Here is a 20038-nt window from a genome sequence, read left to right as displayed (position 1 = left end):
AAGATTTTATCTCGAAACTAATTAACAATTAGAGAAATAATTCATATATCTTATAAAAAATGACAACATGTCTCTCTTTTTAATGTGGAATTCTTAACACGTGAATTGTGGGCAACATAAAGAATGAGAATAATTAGCAAAATCGGAGTAAACTGTTTAAAAAAAAAAATGAATTCTCCATTGTATTTTATTTAATAGGTTAAATTACCATTTTTTATTTAATATATGTTTCATAATTAGTTAAACTTTACTCATATTCGTGTGGTTGATTGATTAAAGTTTGCAAAATTCTCATATAGTAGTAACAAAAATATGTTATGTAGGGTGTGAGAGGTTGTTTAATTTTTGCCAACATAGATAGCTGAAGTAATAGAATACCTGAAATGTTAATAGATGTAATTAAAATAACGTTGATATAGAACTTTTATGACACTATGTTAAATATAGATATGTTCAATATTAAAAAAAAGGTTAAATTGAACTAAAATAAATAAATAAATAAATAGATAAAAGTTTATCAAAAAGAGAAAACTAAGAAAATCTAGGGTTAAGAAACGTGAACCATGGTAATATTTTGGAAACATTTCTAACACTTCTTATAATAGGGAAGGTTTAGAATAACGCTTAAAAAAATGTTATTAAACAGCCTTTACTTTCTCCCTTCTTCACAAATAACCTTTTTAACAAAAATAAATAAATAATTAAAAACTAAGGTGCAGCCAATCTTAAAGGTGCCGCCAATCCAAGCAGCTCCTAATAACAATGTATTATGTGTTAATTTTTTTTTTTTTTAATGGGTAAGAAAAAAGGTGGAAATTTTCTCAAATATTTTTTGGGATAAAAAGATAAGTTTCATCTCGCTTTTAGCATACTTTTAAGTATTGAAGTCACAAAATTTCACTTAACTAATAAATCATACAACAATTTTGTGTTTAATAAAATTTAAATTTGAAAAAAAAAAATCCTATAGATTTATAAATCTATCATAAATAAAAATTGTCAAAGTGAATTTAGTTTAACGATTAACATAACATTTTTTCTTAGAAGTTGAAGGTTCGATCTTCATTCTTATAATTATTGTACTCAAAAAATAAAAATAAAAATAAAAAATTTAAAAAACTATTAAACATATAATAGAAAAATTCTAAATCTATTAGGATACGATGGAAAGTCTAAAGATTATTATATATATAAAGGAATCAATATTTTAAATTTGAAAACTTAAAATTAGTTCTCAATTGTTATATGTCCAATTGTTATATAAAGGTGAAATGGACATGGTTCTTTAGAAGTCTAAGCCTTAGCTCATACAACAACGTTGTCTCTCAAAAGAAGATGGCTTCGTTTATGTGCTTCATCGTTTGTACAATAATATCTTTAGCCACGGCGGCCGGCACGGTAGGATCGTCGAAAGGCGCTGCTCAAGAACGTGCGGACGATGCCGCCACCACGATTTTTCCGGCTATATTCACGTTTGGCGACTCCGCCTTGGACGTCGGAAACAACAACAATCGTATGACCTTGTTCAAGGCAAACTACCTTCCTTATGGTCGAGATTTCATCAACCACAAACCTACAGGCAGATTCTGTAATGGAAAACTTGTCTCTGATATAACTGGTAAGTTCATCCAAAAACTTCTCCTCCCACCCACTCTTTTTGTTAATATTTTAGTTTGAAAAACGATTTTTACTCCCAAACTTGTCGACTTAATCTTTTACTATAAAATCTATTCTTGTATGTTTTTTTAGTACAAGGGTGGAGAGAGATTTGAATCACAAATTTCATATTTGCTGACAATTGAGTTATGCTGGTTTTGATACTCTCATATATATCTAATAGATAGAAAGTATTGATAAGATGTTTAAAAAAATTAAGTACAATAGACCTAAACTTTTGTTGAAATTTATATATTTTGGTAGGATCGTTTAATAACTAATTTGTGTATTGATCAAATTTAATTTCCGAGTAAAATTTGATTCTACTGAAATTAGAGAGTTGACAGTGCTTCTTTCTCTCTCTATTTTTCTTTTTCTTTTTTCTTTTTTATTTTTTTGTTAAAAAGGAATACTAGCTACTAGACGCAATGGGAATATTTGACTAGATTGTAAAAATTGCAACATTTGTCCAAATTTTGACAAAGAAGTTTGAAATGATAGCATAAATACCTTTTATCTATATTAAATAGATAAACCCTAGAATCATTCATGTCAAATTGTCAAAAATATATACATACCAGATTCTATTGAAAGATTGATGATGACTTTAAAGTGGCAGCTATTGTCTTCCTCAACCAAAGCTCCAAATGCCCTAAGTAGGATCTCTATCTAGATGGGATTCAAGAAAGACTGAGTGCTTATTGTTTTGGTATATTGGGGACCATAGCCCTAAAGTCTCTTTACATACTAGTTCAATTAGGGTTCCCATTAAATGCTAATTAACTAGGAATAGGCTTCTACCCATTAAGTTTATACTCAATTAGGAATCTAGGGCCTTAATTAATTACATCACATAATATGGCCCAATCTAATAAAATAAACCAATGTTATAAATTATTAATCCACATACATAGCCCATACTTTAATTAAACATATTATTATTTAAATATGTCTAACAATCTCCCACTTGGACTATGTCTGTGTATCTGATATAATTAAATCATACAAACCTTAAGCGCGCATAAACAGGTTATTTCAATAATAGAATTCCCCTTTAATTCAATCTGGTCCATCTTCTATATTAGCACGGAATCAAGGCGGCTTTCGTCACTACCCTTGTAACTAAATCTTCCTTGATCACCAATTTCAATACATTCAATGGCATAGATCAAATATGGATGGATAGCATGGAAACTACATGCAAAGTGATCTAAATCATGCCTGTTTTCAACTGGTCCAAATTCCTTAATGAGATCATGCTAAACTGCATGCATGATAAACGAGTTCAGATAATAAAACATAAACCATCAACTTTATTCTATATAGAAAATAAACAAAATAAGGTCAAAGAACATCCTCAATAATAAACTCCCACTAAACCATGAAATCAGAAAAGTGACTAACACCCATGTGAGCAACATGCTCATGAAAAACTTTAGGTGATAAACCTTTAGTCAATGGATCTACCACCATAGAGTTCATTCCTATGTGTTTTATCGAAATTTGACCATTCTGAACTCTTTCTTTAACAACCAGAAACTTCACATCTACATGCTTTGCTTCGTATTGCTTCCGTTATTGTTGGAATACATCACTGTCGACTTATTGTCACAAAATAATTTTAGTGGTCTTTCTATGTCAATCACTATCCGCAGCCCAGTGACAAAATTTCACAACCATATTCCATGATTGGATGCCTCATAACATGCTATAAACTCCGCAGCCATAGTAAAAGAAGCCATAAGTGTTTGTTTAACACTTTTCCAGGATACAACTCCATTAGCCAACATGAAGATATAGCCTAAAGTGGATCGCAAAGTGTCTTGACATCCAGCATAATCAGAATCAGAATACCCAATGATCTCCAAAACTTCTGTTCTCCAATAAGTGAGCATATAATCTTTTGTTCTTTATAAATACCTCAAAATCCGTTTGGCTGCTTTCCAATGATCCATCCCTGGATTACTCAAATATTTTCCTAACACTCCAACTATGAACGCAATATCTGGATGCGTACATACTTGGGCATACATTAGACTTCCAATGGTTGATGCATAGGGAACCTTTTGCATCTCCTTAGTCTCGAGTGTGGTCTTGGGGCATTGACCTAAATAAAATTTATCACCTTTAGCGATCGGGGTATCTCCCGACGCACAATCTTTCATGCCAAATCTACTTAAGATTTTTTAAATGTAGTTCTTTTGTGACAATCTCAAAATACCTTGAGAACGATCTCGCAGTATTTCAATTCCTAATACAAAAGAAGCATCACCAAGATCCTTCATCTCAACATTTCTTTTGAGAAATCTCTTAGTGTCATGCAATAAACCTACATCATTACTAGCTATGAGCATGTCATCGACATATAACATCAGAAAGATTGATTTACTCCCACTGAACTTGTGATATACACAATCTTCCACAATGTTCACCTCAAAACCAAATGAGGTTATCACTTCAAGAAATTTGTGATACCATTGATGAGAGGCTTGCTTGAGACCGTAGATAGATTTCTTTAATTTGCACACCATAGACTTTGAATTACCAGACACAAAGTTTTCTGGTAGCACCATATAAATCGTCTCATCAATGTTCCCATTGAGAAACGCAGTTTTTACATCCATCTGGTGTAGCTCTAAATCAAAGTGAGCTACCAGTGCCATGATTACCCTAAAAGAGTCTTTCGATGAAACCAGAGAGAAAGTTTCTTTGTAATCAATGCCTTCCTTTTGAGTAAAACCCTTTGCAACAAGACGAGTCTTATATCTTTTGATATTGCCATGTGAATCCCTTTTGGTTTTAAATATCCATTTACAACCTATGGGTTTCACTCCTTATGACAGTTCAACAAGTTTCCAAACGTCATTGTCTTTCATGGATTTTATTTCCTCTTCCATAGCACTTATCCACTTTTGAGAGTTGGAACTTTGTAAAGCTTGTTGGAAGTTGATTGGATCATCTTCTATTACGCCTACATCATCCTGATGTTCTTGAAGAAACACAATATAATCATATGAAATTGCACTTCTTCTCTCTCTAGTAGATCTTCTTAATGGCATTTCTTGAGGTTGTTGAGTTTAAACTTCAGGTTCAACAACGGGAACTTCAATGTTGTCTTGTTCTATAATTGGTTCAATAATGAAGTCAGGAATTGAAGCATGAACATCATTTATAATCACACGAGGAAAAGAAACCATTCCTCTTCAAAGATAACTTTTCTTATGTTATCTTCCCCCCAAACTCAACATCCTCAAGGAATCTAGCATTTCCTATCTCAAACAATGATCTAGAAGTGGGATCATAAAACTTGAAACCCCGAGAGTGCTCAGAGTACCCAACAAAATAGCAATTAATAGTTCTTGAGTCCAATTTTCTTTCATTAGGCCTATAAGGGCGAGCCTCAGCTGGACAACTCTAGATGTGAAAATGCCTAATACTAGGCTTCTTTCCTGTCCACAGCTCATAAAAGAGTTTTAACTACTGCTTTACTAGGTACCCTATTAAGGATATATGTTGCAATCTTTAGTGCCTCATCCCAGAGGGATTCTGGTAGAGAAGAATGACTAATCATACTTCTTACCATATCCTTAAGTATTCTATTTCGCCTCTCCGCTACATCATTCATGCTGGGTTTGCCCGGCATAGTGTATTGCGGGATGATTCCACATTCCTCTAGGTATTTGGCAAAAGGCCCTGGACGTTGTTCACCTGATCCATCATATCTACCGTAATATTCACCACCACGATCAGATTTGACAGTCTTAATTTTCTTTCCAAGTTGAAGTTTGACTTCAGCTTTGAAAGACTTGAAAACGTCCAAGGATTGAGACTTCTCATAAATTAAATATAGGTACCCATATCTTGAATGAGTCTATGAACGTAATAAAATATTGTTGTCCATTCCAAGAGGCCGTAGGGAATGGACAACAAATGTCTGTATGTATTAGTTCTAAGACGTCTGAGCATTTGTTGGCACCTAATTTTCTTATGTTTGTCTGTTTTCCCTTAATATATTCCACACAAACGTTGAAGTTACTTAAATCAAGGGAATCAAGGGAATCAAGAATTCCATCTGACACAAGTCTCTGAATTCAAGGGAATCAAGAATTCCATCTGACACAAGTCTCTGAATTCTCTGTTTAGAGATGTGACCTAAACGCTTGTGCCATAATATAGCGGAATTCTCATTTAATTTACGCTTTGTACCACATGAATTAGATAATAGGATCTTGTTAAATGAAGCAAAAGAATCAAGCATATATAGATTATTAATTAAAGAACCGGTACCAATAAGCTTAGAATCTTGAAAAAGACTAACTTTATTATTTCCAAAAGAACAAGAAAAACCAAATTTGTCCAAACTGGAAATATAAACTAAATTCCGTCTAAATGACGGTACAACAAAAGTCTCATTCAGATCCAAATAACAACCAGTTTTTAAAAGTAGTCTAAAATTTCCAATAGCTTCAACTGGAACTGCTTTGCCATCGCCCACATAGATGAATCTTTCAGCATCACTTGGCGGCCGGCTCCACAGGCAACCCTGCATTGATATGTGAGTAGTAGCACCAGAATCTACCCACCAAGTATCTGTAGGTAGAGAAGCTAAATTAACTTCAGAACAAACCAAAGTAAGAAGTTTATCCTTTTTTACACGCCACTTAGCGTGGGACAATCTTTCTTGAAATGACCTTTCCTTTTGCAGAAAAAACAAGGATTTTCATAGCTTGTTTTTTGTTTTTATTCTGCTGAGATGTCCTTTCTGCAGCATCCACAATTTTCCTTTTCTTCTTATCACAAGAGCATATTGCCAAATGAGCACTTTCTGTCCTTTCTCTCTTAATCCTATCTTCTTCTTGCACATTTTGTGAGATGAGCTCATTAATACTCCATTTATCCTTCTGAGTATTATAGCTTATCTTAAACTGAGTGAATTGTGCAGGAAGAGAGATAAGTACCAGATGCACGAGTAAATTTTCATTTATCTCGATATCAAGTGTCTTTAATTTACCTGCGAGATTGAACATTTCCATAATGTACTCCCTTATGTTTCCATTGCCCTTATACCTCATAGAAGTTAAAGAAGTCAAAAGACTACTTGCTTCCCCTTTCTCAATTTGAGCAAGGAACTTATTGGCATTTTCACTTTCCGTGATAGAGCCCCGAAAAGACTCTGGAATGGAGTGCCTAATGATCATCAGACACATGCGATTTGACCGTTCCCACTTCTCTATATTAGGCATATTTGGTTGTTCCTTAGTAGAAGTAGGTTTATCGGTCCTTAATGCAAGGTCCAAATCCATACACCCGAGAAGTATCTCTAGGCTTTCCTTTCAAATCTTGAAGTTCGATCCATTCAACTTAGGGATTGAACTCAGATTTCCAGATATTTGAGTAATACCAACTGAAACAATAAACAACAAAACATATGCTCACAATTAAAATATAACAAAATAATTTCACATATATGGTGGGCCCCTTTAGCAAGATACTAACACAACATTGATGTCCAGCCTTTGGGCAAAAATACCAACTGTAAATGGTACTCTCAACGTAGTAATCAAAGTACTAACAATTAACTCTATCAAAAAATAGCCTTTCTTTGGACCTACTATTTTTCACATGAGCAATCCAATAATTGTCACATACTCATTACCACATGCATACTCATAATTTGGCCAAATAATTATCTTCCTTTGGACCGATAATTATCCGCATTAATTCATGAATATGCACATCTTATATTTTAGAATTAAATTAATCTAGATAATAGAGGCTACTTTGGTAACATATTATTTTGACCAATTCAATCGAAAATATAAAACACAATAATATAATAATATTATTATACAAAAATAAATGAGGAAGAACACCAAATAGTCTTTACCAATATTCACTTAATAATTGCATACACATAATACAATCAAAGCAACATAAACATGTGAATATCGCCAAATATCATCAATCAAATTTAAATTTAAATTCACCAAAATATCAATCATAATTAAATTTAAATTTACCACATTATCAATCGATCTTGAATCCATAACATGATTGAACCGGAATTCATATTATGATCAATCTAATTTTGAAATTGAATCATCAATCAGACTTTAGATTCAAATTCACAAAATCATCGACTAATAATCTAGAATTTAAATCCACAAAAGTACCAATTTAAAAACTAGACTTAAATTTAATCCATTATCAAACTTGGAAAAAAAATAATAAATAAATAAATTAAAAAAAAGCTCTCAATTGATTCTCAACCGAGACCCATGCTGGCGCACCCCCAATCGAAAATTCCACCATGGCCAATGACACTGAATTTCATTGATTTTAACCCAAATTCTCCTTTTTTTTTTTTTTCTTTCTTTGAAGCACAAAATCCCACAAAACCCATAAGAAAATTAAAGAAGAAACTAATGAAACCTTCGACGATGAGCAACCGAACTCGTGTGCAACACATATAATATATATATTTTTTTTAAAACACGTATTTTCAGTGGATTGAAACCCACGAAACGGAAAGGGGAAAAAAAAACAAGATTTCCCCGTGAATTTCATCAAATCAGTGGGGTTTTTTTTTTTTAATTATTATTCTTAAACTTGTTTACCAAAAATTAAATCAAGATCAATGATAAATAAATATAAACCAACAATTTAACATAAAAATCATACTTTGATACCACTTGATAGCATAAATACCTTTTATCTATATTGAATAGATAAATCCTAGATTCATTCATGTCAAATTGTCAAGAATATATACATACCGGATTCTATTGAAAGATTGATGATGACTTTAAAGTGGCGGCTATTGTTTTCCTCAACCAAAGCTCTAAGTAGATCTCTCTCTAGATGGGATTCAAGAAAGACTGAGTGATATTGGGGACCATAGCCCTAAAATCTTTTTATATACTAGTTCAATTAGGTTTCCCATTAAACCCTAATTAACTAGGAATAGGCTTTTACCCATTAAGTCCATACTCAAGAATCTAGGACCTTAATTAATTAGATCAGTCCAATCTAATAAAATAAACCAATGTTATAAATTATTAATCCACATACATAGCCCATACTTTAATTAAACATATTATTATTTAAATATGTCTAACATGAAATTTTATAGTGAAAATTTTAATACATGCATGGTGAGTTTTATGAGTTAAATTAAAATTTGGTTTTCATTTTTCTTTGTTTTTATTCTTCTAATTGTCTTTATCTATTTTGTTTCAATTGGGAAAGAGAGACAAAATGGCCACTATGGCTTAAAAATGATTTAAGGTATGTTTGAAATGTATTTTTATATGTAAGGTAATGTTCTTATCCTAAAATAAGTAATTATCCGTTTAAATTAATCACACTTTCAATATAGATTAACTTTTAAAAAAAATAGTTCACTTAAAAAGAGAAACTTTTAAAAATTATAATAATATCAATTTCCAAAATATAATTGTCCCACAAATTCATAAGACTGACTTGTTTTTTGTTTGATTTCCTCTCTTTGCATTTAAAAAATGTTGAATATGTTAGAGACGCTTTCAACATAAAATTGAAAGAAATGACTATAATGATTTTAACTCAATAATAACTAACATGGTCTTCTTTTTTAAATGTAGAAAGTTCAATTCCTCACTTTTGTCGTTGTTATACTATAAAAATAAAAAATAATAATAAATGTTTATAATTAAAAAAACAAATAGCATAATGCAGGGCTAAAATTGTAATTTAACATAGGTTTAATTTCAATTTTTGACAGCCGAAAGCCTTGGTTTCCAGAGGTACCCACTGGCGTATCTGAGCCCAGAGGCCTCCGGGGGGAATCTTCTAATCGGAGCCGGCTTTGCCTCCGCCGCCGCCGGTTACGATGAGCAAGCTTCCATTGCAAACGTATCTACACCCCCTTCTGAATTTATTTTCAACTGACCAATGAGATTTTTAAACTTTTTTTTTCCTTGTGCTGTGTAGCGTGCGATTACTTTGGCTCAGCAACTGGCTAATTACAAAGAGTATCAAAGCAAAGTGGCTATGGTGGCCGGCCGTGAGGAAGCGGCCGCCATTGTAGCCGATGGATTGCATATACTCAGCTGCGGCACCGGCGACTATCTTCAGAATTATTACATAAATCCGGCGGTTCGTAGACGGTTCACACCGGATCACTACTCCTCTTTCCTTGTTGCTTCCTTCTCCAAATTCATTAAGGTACCTTACCTTCTAAATTTAAACTTCAAATTATACTCGCTTAAAATATCATTTTGTTCTAACATTTTGAAGTTTGAACTTTTTGTTTCGAAGTCTCATAAAACTTTGATTTAGTAACTCCAACTTAATTTTTACCAAAATCGGTTAAATGATAACAACAGAAATATCATACGTGAATATCTTTTCAAAATTTATGGTCAAAATACTCATAGATAACCAAAAAAATTAAAATCAACAATAAACCAATAGTTATGAATAGATTTAAAATTTATTGTGATTACGTGATAAAAATTTGAACAAACTCCATCAAATGATATTTTAACTTAATAATAATAATAGTCTCGTACATTTAAATAGTAATAACAAATTTCATGCAAGAAAATACAAAAAATTTTCAAAAAAGAAAAGAAAATGTAATATGTAAATGTGTTTTTTAAAATTTTATATTGAAAAATGTTAACGGAATTTAAAAAATATTAATAAATTAGCGATAGAAAATTAATTTAAAATTTATTAAAAATGCATCGACTAAAATTTGATATTTAAAAATTGTGGAGTAAAATTATTGAACAAATATAAATATATTTAGACGAAAATGTTGTTTTAACTGAATATTAATTTTGGTCATTGTCTATTCAATTTAATTTATTTGAAGATAATAAAACAATACCAGTACTAAATTTAAGATATATAGATTAAATGTGTAGATTTAAAAATAAAATTAGTCTTCAAGCACCGACCAGAATGGTATATTAACCATTTATATGTTAAAGGAGAAAAAAAAAACTATTTATTAGCAATAGTTTTGGCGGCAGAAATTTGATATGCCTTTGTCTGGCCCTATGTGATGTTGATTATCTGTTTTCTTTTTTTATAGAAAGTACGGTCTGCCAACCTACATGTAGAGTAGATATTGATGGTCAAAAATTACACGACTCTAAATTTAAATTTGTTTGATTTTACCCCTTCTACTCTTTACTTCTACTATTTTAATTTCTACTCTCAATCAAACTTAAATTTAATTTTTTACTATTAGTTAATTATTAATTTTTGAAGATGTGAAACAAAGAGTTGGTTATTATAGTCCTAGATTATTATTGTTGGATTATAATAGTTTGTGTTTGAGGTGTGAAATGATCAATCTTGCTCTTAACTCTCTCGCTTCTCTCTCGTTTCCTTTCTTTCTCTAAAAAATCACTCTCCTCTCTCGTTGTCTCATTCTCCTCTATCTCGTTGTCTCATTCTCTTCTCTCTCATTTACTCGTTCTCTCCTAGTCTCGCTCTCTTTTCTCTCGTTGTCTCATTCTCTTCTAGTCTTTGGCGTTTGGGCACACATTGCCAAGTTGGTCTTCGTCATTTCTGTGAGTCTACCATTCGTTCATCATGCGTCTGCCACTTGTCTGTCATTCGTCTACTGTCATTAAAGGTTTTTAATTCCAAATCTCAAATCGTCGTTTGTTTTCCTTCCTCTCTAACTTTTTTTTTATAAAAAAAAAAAAAAAAAAAAAAAAAAATCAGATCTCTACAACCCATCTACCCAACCCAACTCAATCCCAACTCAATCCGAATTTTAAGAGTTGGGTTGGGCACCCTATTCAAGTTACTTGAGTAGTCAACCTAACCAACCAAAAATTTCGAGTTGGTCTAAAAAATACTTCAAACTTAACCCAATCTAACGGATGTACACCCCCTAGCCCAAACCTATAATTGGTGGGGAAGAATAGGAAGAAAAAGAGAAAATAGAATAAAATTAGAATAAAGAGGGATAGATGTGTAACTTCACTCCTCTATAATGTCATCAAAAGATCAATTAACAATGTTTTTAAAAAAAGTAGAGTATTTTTCATTTTGAATCTTCAAAATAGGTCAAATATGTGCAATTTTCTCAATATTATAATCGAAGCACCACTTATTTCATTTCAAAAGTTATGATGTTAAAATTATTAACATAATAAATTTTTATACTTTAAATGTCAAGACTCTAATTGTCAAATAAATTCTAGAAATATTTCCTATAGTTTAATCTAAAAAGAGGAATATAATAATAATAACAACAATAATGCGTATTCATTCCTAATAGGACCATGTGTGGCAACAATAAATTAATGGCCAAGGCTCGGCAAGTATTAATTTTTAATAGGACCACGTGTCTTTATTCTAATTCGTGGGACAGAGAGAAAATGAAAATAGTAATAAAAGTTAAAATATGAAGTGATATTAAATTTATCGTTTGGTACGGACTATGAGGTCAACAATACGAGTTTTATATTTTAATTTGGCTCATAAATAGTATGGTACAAAAGAATATATATATATATATATATATAACTTTTTTTATGAAACTTTTTAGTAAAGATGGAAGTTTTTTTTCAAGTATCATCAACCAAGAGGTTAAAAAATTAAAACTCTCCATCTCTACTTATCATTGAACTCATAAAATTAAAAAAATATATATATATGTCATGTCATTATTTCAAGATGAAGAATATTTGTCTAAACACCAATCTAAGCTATTTTATTGACGTTAATGTACTTTTTCTACATTTAATAGATAAATGTACTTCATTTAACATTTTAAGCCACGAAAAATACACCACATCAGTTATCAAAGGTTTTAGGATACCTACTAAGTTGTTGTTTTCTTGCTTAAAAATTCTCTAAATATTAATTTGGTTCTTGTATTTTTAGTTTCGTCATTTTGGTTCTTCTACTTTCAAAATGTTTATTTTGATTCCTATATTTTAAATTTTGGTTCATATTGGTCTCTATAGTTTCAAATCGTTCATTTTGATCCTTATATTTTCAACTTTGATTCATTTTGGTCTTTGCTTTAAAAAAGTGACTATTTTGGTCCTTTAAAAATTAAATGAAAATGAAAATAAAGAGACCAAATAGTCATTTTTTTTAAAAGTATAATGATCCAAATTAACATTTTAAAAATACAAGGGTTAAAATGAACTAAAATTAAAAGTATATGGACCGAAATGAACATATTAAAAGTATATAGATCAAAATGAACCAAAGCAAAAAAAGTATATTGATAAAAATAGAATTTAAGCCCTAAAAAAAAGATCATCATTATGTTCATAATAACATTAGATGGAGGACTTTTGGCTTTGATGAAGGATTTACATGGGCTAGGAGCAAGGAAAATTGGGGTCACTTCCCTACCTCCATTAGGCTGTTTTCCTGCTGCACTCGCTCAGTTTGGCTACCAACAAAAAAAGGGTTGTGTTAGAACAATCAACAACGATGTCCTAGTCTTCAACAGGAAGCTCAACTCTACTGCTGCAACTCTTCAAAAGCAGCTATCCGGTCTCAAGCTCGTCGTGTTCGACATTTTCAAACCTTTATATGACGCTATTATGTCTCCATCGGATTACGGTAAGTCGCAAACAAAAAAGACTTCATCAATAGAATAGTTTCTGAACACTCAGGTGCTAATAAAAACAGTATTCATTCTGTGTTTTGTGTTTCCTTCAAGGATTTGATGAAGTGAGAAGAGGGTGTTGTGGCACTGGAGCAGTGGAGATAGCATCAGTTTTGTGCAATCGAAAGTCTCATGAAACATGTTTTAATGCGACCAAATATATGTTCTGGGACAGTGTTCATCCATCAGAGGCTGCCAATCACATACTTGCTGATGCCATGATTGTCCAGGGCTATGCTCTCATTTGATCATATGACCTTAATTTCACTATTTTTTCCAAATATTTCTTGATTCTCCAGCAAATTCTTTTACTACTTATATTATGTAGAAATCTGTAAGACTACCGATTACTCGTATGTACGTAAGGAGGGGATAAAAAAGGGCACCGGTTCTCTCGAATAACCGGGTTATCTTTTCATTGTATTAGAGGATATTGTACTGTTTGGACTCTGTTATGGAACTTGATACTGCAATAGAACAGTGTTTCTTGGAGTTTCTCTTCAAATTCGAGTATATCTTTAACTAATCTACAAGTGTTGCCTCACAGAATCAAAGGACATCTAATAAAGACTGATAAGCATTTGATTGTATTTAGTATGAAAATGTTGCATAAACTTGACACGAGAACAAGGGCGGACTAATGATACATATTACTCTTTTGTTTTCTGTCTTGCTTTTGCAATCGTTCAAGAACAGGTAATCCAGGATCGACACATTTCTTGTCGATGGCTAGAGAAAACTTTATAAGATTAGCTTTGTTAGGACTGACCTTGTACAAGTAACATTACAACAGTAAGTTATTTATGTTACAACGTTTCCGTATCAGTGGAATTAGTTTCTACCTACCTTTTGTGGAAAGTATGGTCCTTAGTTATACACATATGGACAGGTAAAGCCATTGAAAGCCAGACGAGCTTTTCTGATGTTCAAAACGAACCAATGGATGCAGCCTTCCTCTGCGACTGGTTCTTAGCACCTCGAGTGTCTTTCAAAACTTCAGCATATTTCATTAACTCAGACTTTTCGGTGGATTCTGTGTCCTGACTTTGAGATCTATACGATGAGTTGCTTGATTCGTCGCTCCCTAAAACAAATTTCTTGTTAACATAGCCAACATCACTATTCCTTCTTCTAATGGAATCTTCAGTTTTTCCATCGTCTTCCTTTTGGCTATTCAATCTGTGAAAATCCATTGAATGTCTTGATGAATTTCGAGATGGAGTTGTGTATCCAATACCCTGTCCCTCGGCTCGAGTAGCATTGGTCCCAGGAGAATTGCTTGAACTATAACGTGGAGAACCGCTATCTTCTACAGATGCTGCAGATTTTTCTGCTAACAAAGTCAGGTTTTGTTGACTGCCTTTTCCCCTCAAGAGTTTTCTGAGTTTACTAATGAATTTGACTTTGTTTGAACTTGTTTTGGCTGTTGATGGAAAATCAACAGCTGAATCATCTGGATCTCCAGGATCAGTATGAGAGGAAGCTTGTGAGGACGACCATTGATCTGAATCAAAATCCGTAATGTTAATGCTCTTCCCCTCAATCCCTTCTGTATTTGCATAATCAAGGATGAGCTTCTTTGCTTTCTCCTCGGATTTGGGACTTAATGTTTTGCTTAGGTCTCTTGCTGCTGTTTTTCCTGCTGGAGGCTGAAAATTTCGCAGCTCATATCTTAAGCAAGCATTAATCCAGCGGAGATAGACTAACTCTTCAATATCTGCACACCGGTGTGCTTGAAGCTGCTCAATTTCCTTCGTTAATGCCTCATTTTCTCGTGACAAACGCTCCATTTCTTCTTTCAATGATTCTTTCTGCACAAATTAGATGAATATTGAATCAAATGTTTCCTCACCTTAAAAATATAAAAAGGTATTGAATCAAATTAAACGACATACTTCTTGGTCTTCCAAAAGAGAATTTGCAAGAAATTGAGTAGCATCTAATCTCCGACTCAGATCAGAATTTTCTATTTGTAATTTCAAATTCGACTTTCTCAAGTCCTCTATCTCTTTCTCCAATTCTTCAATCTTTTGCAGCCTGATTTGGGCATCTTTATTGCTTTCATTTGTCTTATGTTCTTGATCTTGCAGCTTAACAACTCTTTGCTGAAGATTTAAGATCTGTCCCCTGTTCTGTTCTGCTTCATATCTAATTTTTTTCTTGAGGAACTTAATTTTTGCTTTTGCAGCCTCGAGGTCGGACACTGATTTAGCATGGTCGCATACTTGTGACTCTAATCGTCGGTTATCTGCCTGAAGGGACTCAATCTTGAGGGTGAAAAGCTTGGCTTCCATGTTGTTAATCTTCAACCTATTTTGGAGCTCCATTACCGCAGTTTCTTGCTCTTTCAGACCATAATACTCAAGCAGTTGAACCTCAAGATTTCTCTCCCTCTCCCGCAGCGTTTTCACCTTGCTTTTGAGGTGTCTGATCTCCTGTTCATATTCATCATCCTCAACAGTCTTATAAGCTTTTGGAGTTTCAAGCCCCGACCTTGGTGCTTCAACATTTTTCTTAGGAGGAAGCCCAGCATTTGCTGCAGAAAAATCAAATTCCTTGACAAGTTCCTGAAACTCTGGGAGAAGGCCATCTTTATCTACACCATGCTTATTGCTAGGACGTAGACCAATATTTGAATCATCAAAATTGACTTTTGGAATACACTTTTTTTCCTGAGAAAGAAATCAAACAACGAAAACACGAGCTTAGAAAAGACCATAACACATAACATGAAGCTTATGTCTTAATCAAAGACCAACATGCAGAAAACAAATCATTGCCAAAGACAGAGACTGAGAAAGAACAATCAACTGTCCTGATGGTTTCTTCATTAATAAGATACTTTCATCACAAGGTACTAGCATTTGCCATCACTCCCAACAGTTCAACAAATGGGTTCATTACACAAATTTTGCAGAACCAACTTTAAAAGAACCTACCTGGCATCCAACCTTTTTGAAGATTCTAAGTTAATCATATTACCAAAATGTAAAAACCATCTTTAGAAAACTTACATAAGCATCAACTGCAAAATGAACCACATTAGAGGATGCTGCTGTTGCTGCCTTCAGTCCTTGATTGTCAAGTCTAGGCCCTCTTCCTCTTCCCAAGTCAACTTTACTGCTCTGATCATCTGCTAAAAGTAAATGAAGTACACGATTTAAAACTGGCCAACTAAACATATCTCAATCAGTTAAGATAAAAAAGGTTAGAGGTTTGAACTCGCGCATGTTAAACACCAAATACATGACTAAACAATTAACATTAAGAATTGAGGAAGCATAAGAGATTGAATATAAGAACCTGAAGAACTCGACGAGGGAGGAAGCAGAGGAGGTCTTTTATTTCTGAGTCTGAATTGGGAACAGAGAAAACCAGCAAAGGAGATAGCCAGAGCAAACCCAAATTTGAATAATATAGGCTTCATCAAATCCCTTTTGTCGTCCATTATTGGATATCAAGAACCTTTAATCTAACCAAATTAATGAACTAAAGAAACAAAAAATATTATAGGTCGTCGTCTTCATCGTCTTCCATCTGCATAAACCAAAGAGAATCGGATGACCCATCTGACATCAAAGCACATAAACAAGTTTTTTTCAAATCAACCCCATAAAAACTCTCGAAGACCATTCAATAAGAAAATCAAAAGATCAACTGCTGCAGAAAGAATAACAACTTCGAAAAATCAGCCGAAACCCATTTCAGATTCGTAAGAGAAGAGGACAAATCAAGCGAACTCCATTTCAGATTCGTAAGAGGTGAAAAAAAACCAATCAAACCCCACTGCAGATTGGGAGGAGAAGAGGGAAAATTAGAGGAAACCCAAATGAGTAGTTGAGGAGAAGGGTGGAGAAGTTACTTTGATTTTGTAATAGAAAAGCATTTGGGAACGTATGAAATCAGCGGGAGAGTAACGCTTTGACGTTGGCCGGATTACTGCGATTCTTGTTTCAATTGGGTGCTTTTTCGTCCGTGTCATAGGCTGATCAAACACAATTCCAAGTGTAGAAAATTCCAATTCAAATCCTTTTTTCTTTCTTTCTTTTGTGGCAAACAATGTCCACGTTTTGTCTCGATGTTGACGTGCAAGAGCGGGCCTACCCAGAAGGATTTTGGTTGATGGAACAGGGAAAAAGAAAGGGATCTTAATGGATTCCAAATTGGAACAGTTGAATGAGATGGGGATAACCGATCTAGATTAAAATGAGGATTATGAGGAATACGAAGATGGATTTTGTTATGGAAATGGTTTAATTTTGGATGGTTTTTTGTTTTGGAGGATTTACGTGAACGAGCTGTTCAATCGCTCCTCTCTTCGTTTTATTTTATCTTTAAATTGCAAATGTGCAAAGTAGGATTCTTTTCAATCCTTCCTTCCTGTTCATGTTTTTCTTTTGGCAAAGGAATGAATTCCTTTTCTATTTTAACTTTAATGGATTTAGATGGAAGAATAAATAAATAGATTGCCAGTCTAGACCTTGATCTTTTACCTCTATCCTTTTTTTTTATTTTTTATTTTTTATTTTTTTTACTTCCAATCTATTTATTTTAACTTTTTAAAGTATCAATTTTTCAATTTTGTGTTAGCTAAGAGTGTGATTAATAGATTTTTTACTTATTCAATATTTTTTAAAATTTATAGGCTTACTAGAATCAAAATTTTGAGTTTGTGTTCCATTAGATATAAGTTTTAATGTCATATGTATTAAAAATAGTTGAATATGTACTTGTTGGTAAAAAAAAGATAGATGATATATTATCGGCAATGATTAAAATATCAATGTCGGTATCGATATCTAGATTTCAATTTTAACGGATATATCGATAAAATATCAATATCGAAGAATATTTTTGCAAGTCACAAAAATTTAAAAATTTTATTTAGATTAATAATTAAGTTATTTTTACTCTCAAACTTAGTTATGGATATTGTTATTAGTATTTCTATTCATATTAAAGATATCTGTAGATATTTAATATCGATGTCGAACCCATATATCAACATGTCGACGAATATTTCCATCATTGATCATAGGTTTTTGAAGACAGAGAAGAGTCTTACTCGACATAAAAATTAAAAGTTCAAAATTTTATTAAATTCTTTTAAAAATTTAAGAAGTAAATACACATGAACTTTCAAATTTAAAGGGTAAAGCAGTAATTAAAAAAAAGTAAAGAGAGAAGTGCCAAGTTGTTATAGATAAGTAGTAACTATTTAACTACATTAGTTTTACTTGACCAACAAAAAAAAACTTTCGCTAGAATAATTGATTCTTTTTAGATAACTTTGCTTTGAGTATGAAGATAAAATTGACATGTTCAAAGTAGGTTTTGTAGATGAATAACACACAAGAAAATTGAGTCAAAATAAGCATAATTTAACTGGCATATAAAATATATAAGTGGCTAAGAGGTATGTAGTTCAAATCTATCCATTTTTTACTAAACAAAACATGTGAAGATTGAGATTTGAATGGTGTTGACCATTTTAATTAATGTTCAATTTGACGTTACTAGATTAAAATGATGGATTTAATCTTGTGATTTAAATATGGTTCCAATTCATTTAATTTGGTTTAAGTGTAGCGCCTATTCGGTATTTGTAATTTTGAATATGTTTTTTAAGTTTTAGATGAATATTTGAACTTCTAAACATTTTGGTCAAGGTTATATGTCTCCTGATTCAATTTAATATATATACTTTAGTCATATATCATTCATTTCTATTGTTAACATATTAGATAAAGATTATCATGTAAATTGATCTATTGTTTTTCTTAATTACTATATGTCATGGGTTTTTTGGAATGTAGGGCTAAGTAAAAAATAGGGAAAAAACGTGTGAAAAAATATATAATTTAGAGACCTTTGAGAAGTTTAACCAAAATTTAAGAACATATAAAAATTTTCTAAGAACTATTGATATGAACTGTCAACGCATCAAAGTATTATTTATATCTTATTTAATGATTTTGATCTAATTTTAGTATTTTCCAAGTTTATCCTTTTTATATCATTTTAAGTAAGGGTATTTTTGCATTATGTTATGAATTATGATGTGGCTTTAAGGTTTTCTTGACCAGGCTGTTTTGATTTGTTTAGATTGTGATTGATTAAATTTTGGCATATGTGATTCTTTTTATATCATTTTAAGTAAGGGTATTTTTACCTTAACTTTAGGTTGTTTTGATTTGTTTAGATTGTGATTGATTAAATTTTGGCATATGTGATTCTTTCGAGATTAGCCAAAGAACTTGTTGAACTTTGCAATTCATATGTCGAGTTGCTTACCAAAAACATTAAGTGGAATTGATCCTTTTATCTTGTGGAGTGTTTTGGCAAAGAAACTTGTTTTTTGTCTCAAGAGCTTTAATCTTGAAGCAATCCGTGTCTAATCCAATCCTTAGAGCTAAAATCATATCGGCTTGAGGGTAGTGATTAAGAATGAGAGTTTCTTAGGTCCCGTCTAGTAATTAGTTGGTTTTTTTTAAATTTTTGAAAATTAAGTTTATTTCATCCACATTTCTTACAATGATTTTCATATTTCTTAAGTACAATCTATGAAGCATAGATACTGATCCAGAAACGCGATACAGATATGATCGGATGCGGTGATTCGTCAATTTCTAAAAAACTAAAATATGGATACGTCTAAGGATGTGCCATTTTTAATATATATTTTTTTCATATATATAAATTTAACATAAAGGAAGATACTAAATGTAATCTACCAAAACATAAAAT

At 32.2% G+C, this 20038-nt stretch overlaps 2 protein-coding genes across 6 annotated transcripts; one reads left to right on the top strand and one right to left on the bottom strand.

Moving 5' to 3' along the window:
• Positions 1 to 1236: 1236 nt before the first annotated feature.
• On the top strand, positions 1237 to 13796 carry LOC120086222 (GDSL esterase/lipase APG-like). Of its 2 annotated transcripts, none has more exons than XM_039042764.2 (5): positions 1237 to 1618; positions 9419 to 9549; positions 9628 to 9861; positions 12987 to 13245; positions 13346 to 13796. In XM_039042764.2, the coding sequence occupies exons 1-5, from the start codon at positions 1246 to 1248 to the stop codon at positions 13537 to 13539; spliced, it is 1191 nt and encodes a 396-aa protein (XP_038898692.2). In that variant the 5' UTR covers positions 1237 to 1245; the 3' UTR covers positions 13540 to 13796. The 2 variants fall into 2 exon arrangements, with proteins under 2 accessions (XP_038898692.2, XP_038898693.1); XM_039042765.2 differs by having other exon boundaries at positions 13315 to 13796.
• A 56-nt stretch (positions 13797 to 13852) lies between these two features.
• AR791 (actin binding protein family) lies at positions 13853 to 17625 on the bottom strand. Of its 4 annotated transcripts, none has more exons than XM_039042761.2 (5): positions 17154 to 17625; positions 16595 to 16828; positions 16306 to 16424; positions 15187 to 15963; positions 13853 to 15102 (listed from the first exon to the last, which is right to left on the bottom strand). In XM_039042761.2, exons 2-5 carry the CDS (start codon positions 16737 to 16739, stop codon positions 14218 to 14220), a joined length of 1926 nt encoding a protein of 641 aa, XP_038898689.1. In that variant the 5' UTR covers positions 16740 to 16828; positions 17154 to 17625; the 3' UTR covers positions 13853 to 14217. The 4 variants fall into 4 exon arrangements, with proteins under 4 accessions (XP_038898689.1, XP_090174373.1, XP_038898690.1 ...); XM_090318247.1 differs by having other exon boundaries at positions 16306 to 16427; positions 17154 to 17316; XM_039042762.2 differs by having other exon boundaries at positions 16971 to 17209.
• Positions 17626 to 20038: the final 2413 nt, after the last annotated feature.

Source organism: Benincasa hispida, chromosome 9 (assembly GCF_027475165.1).
Source record: "Benincasa hispida cultivar pf3 chromosome 9, pf3_genome.v1.1, whole genome shotgun sequence".
NCBI classification, from domain to species: domain Eukaryota; kingdom Viridiplantae; phylum Streptophyta; class Magnoliopsida; order Cucurbitales; family Cucurbitaceae; genus Benincasa; species Benincasa hispida.
Note: the sequence above shows the minus strand (reverse complement) of the source record. Positions and strands in the feature narration are given on the sequence as shown.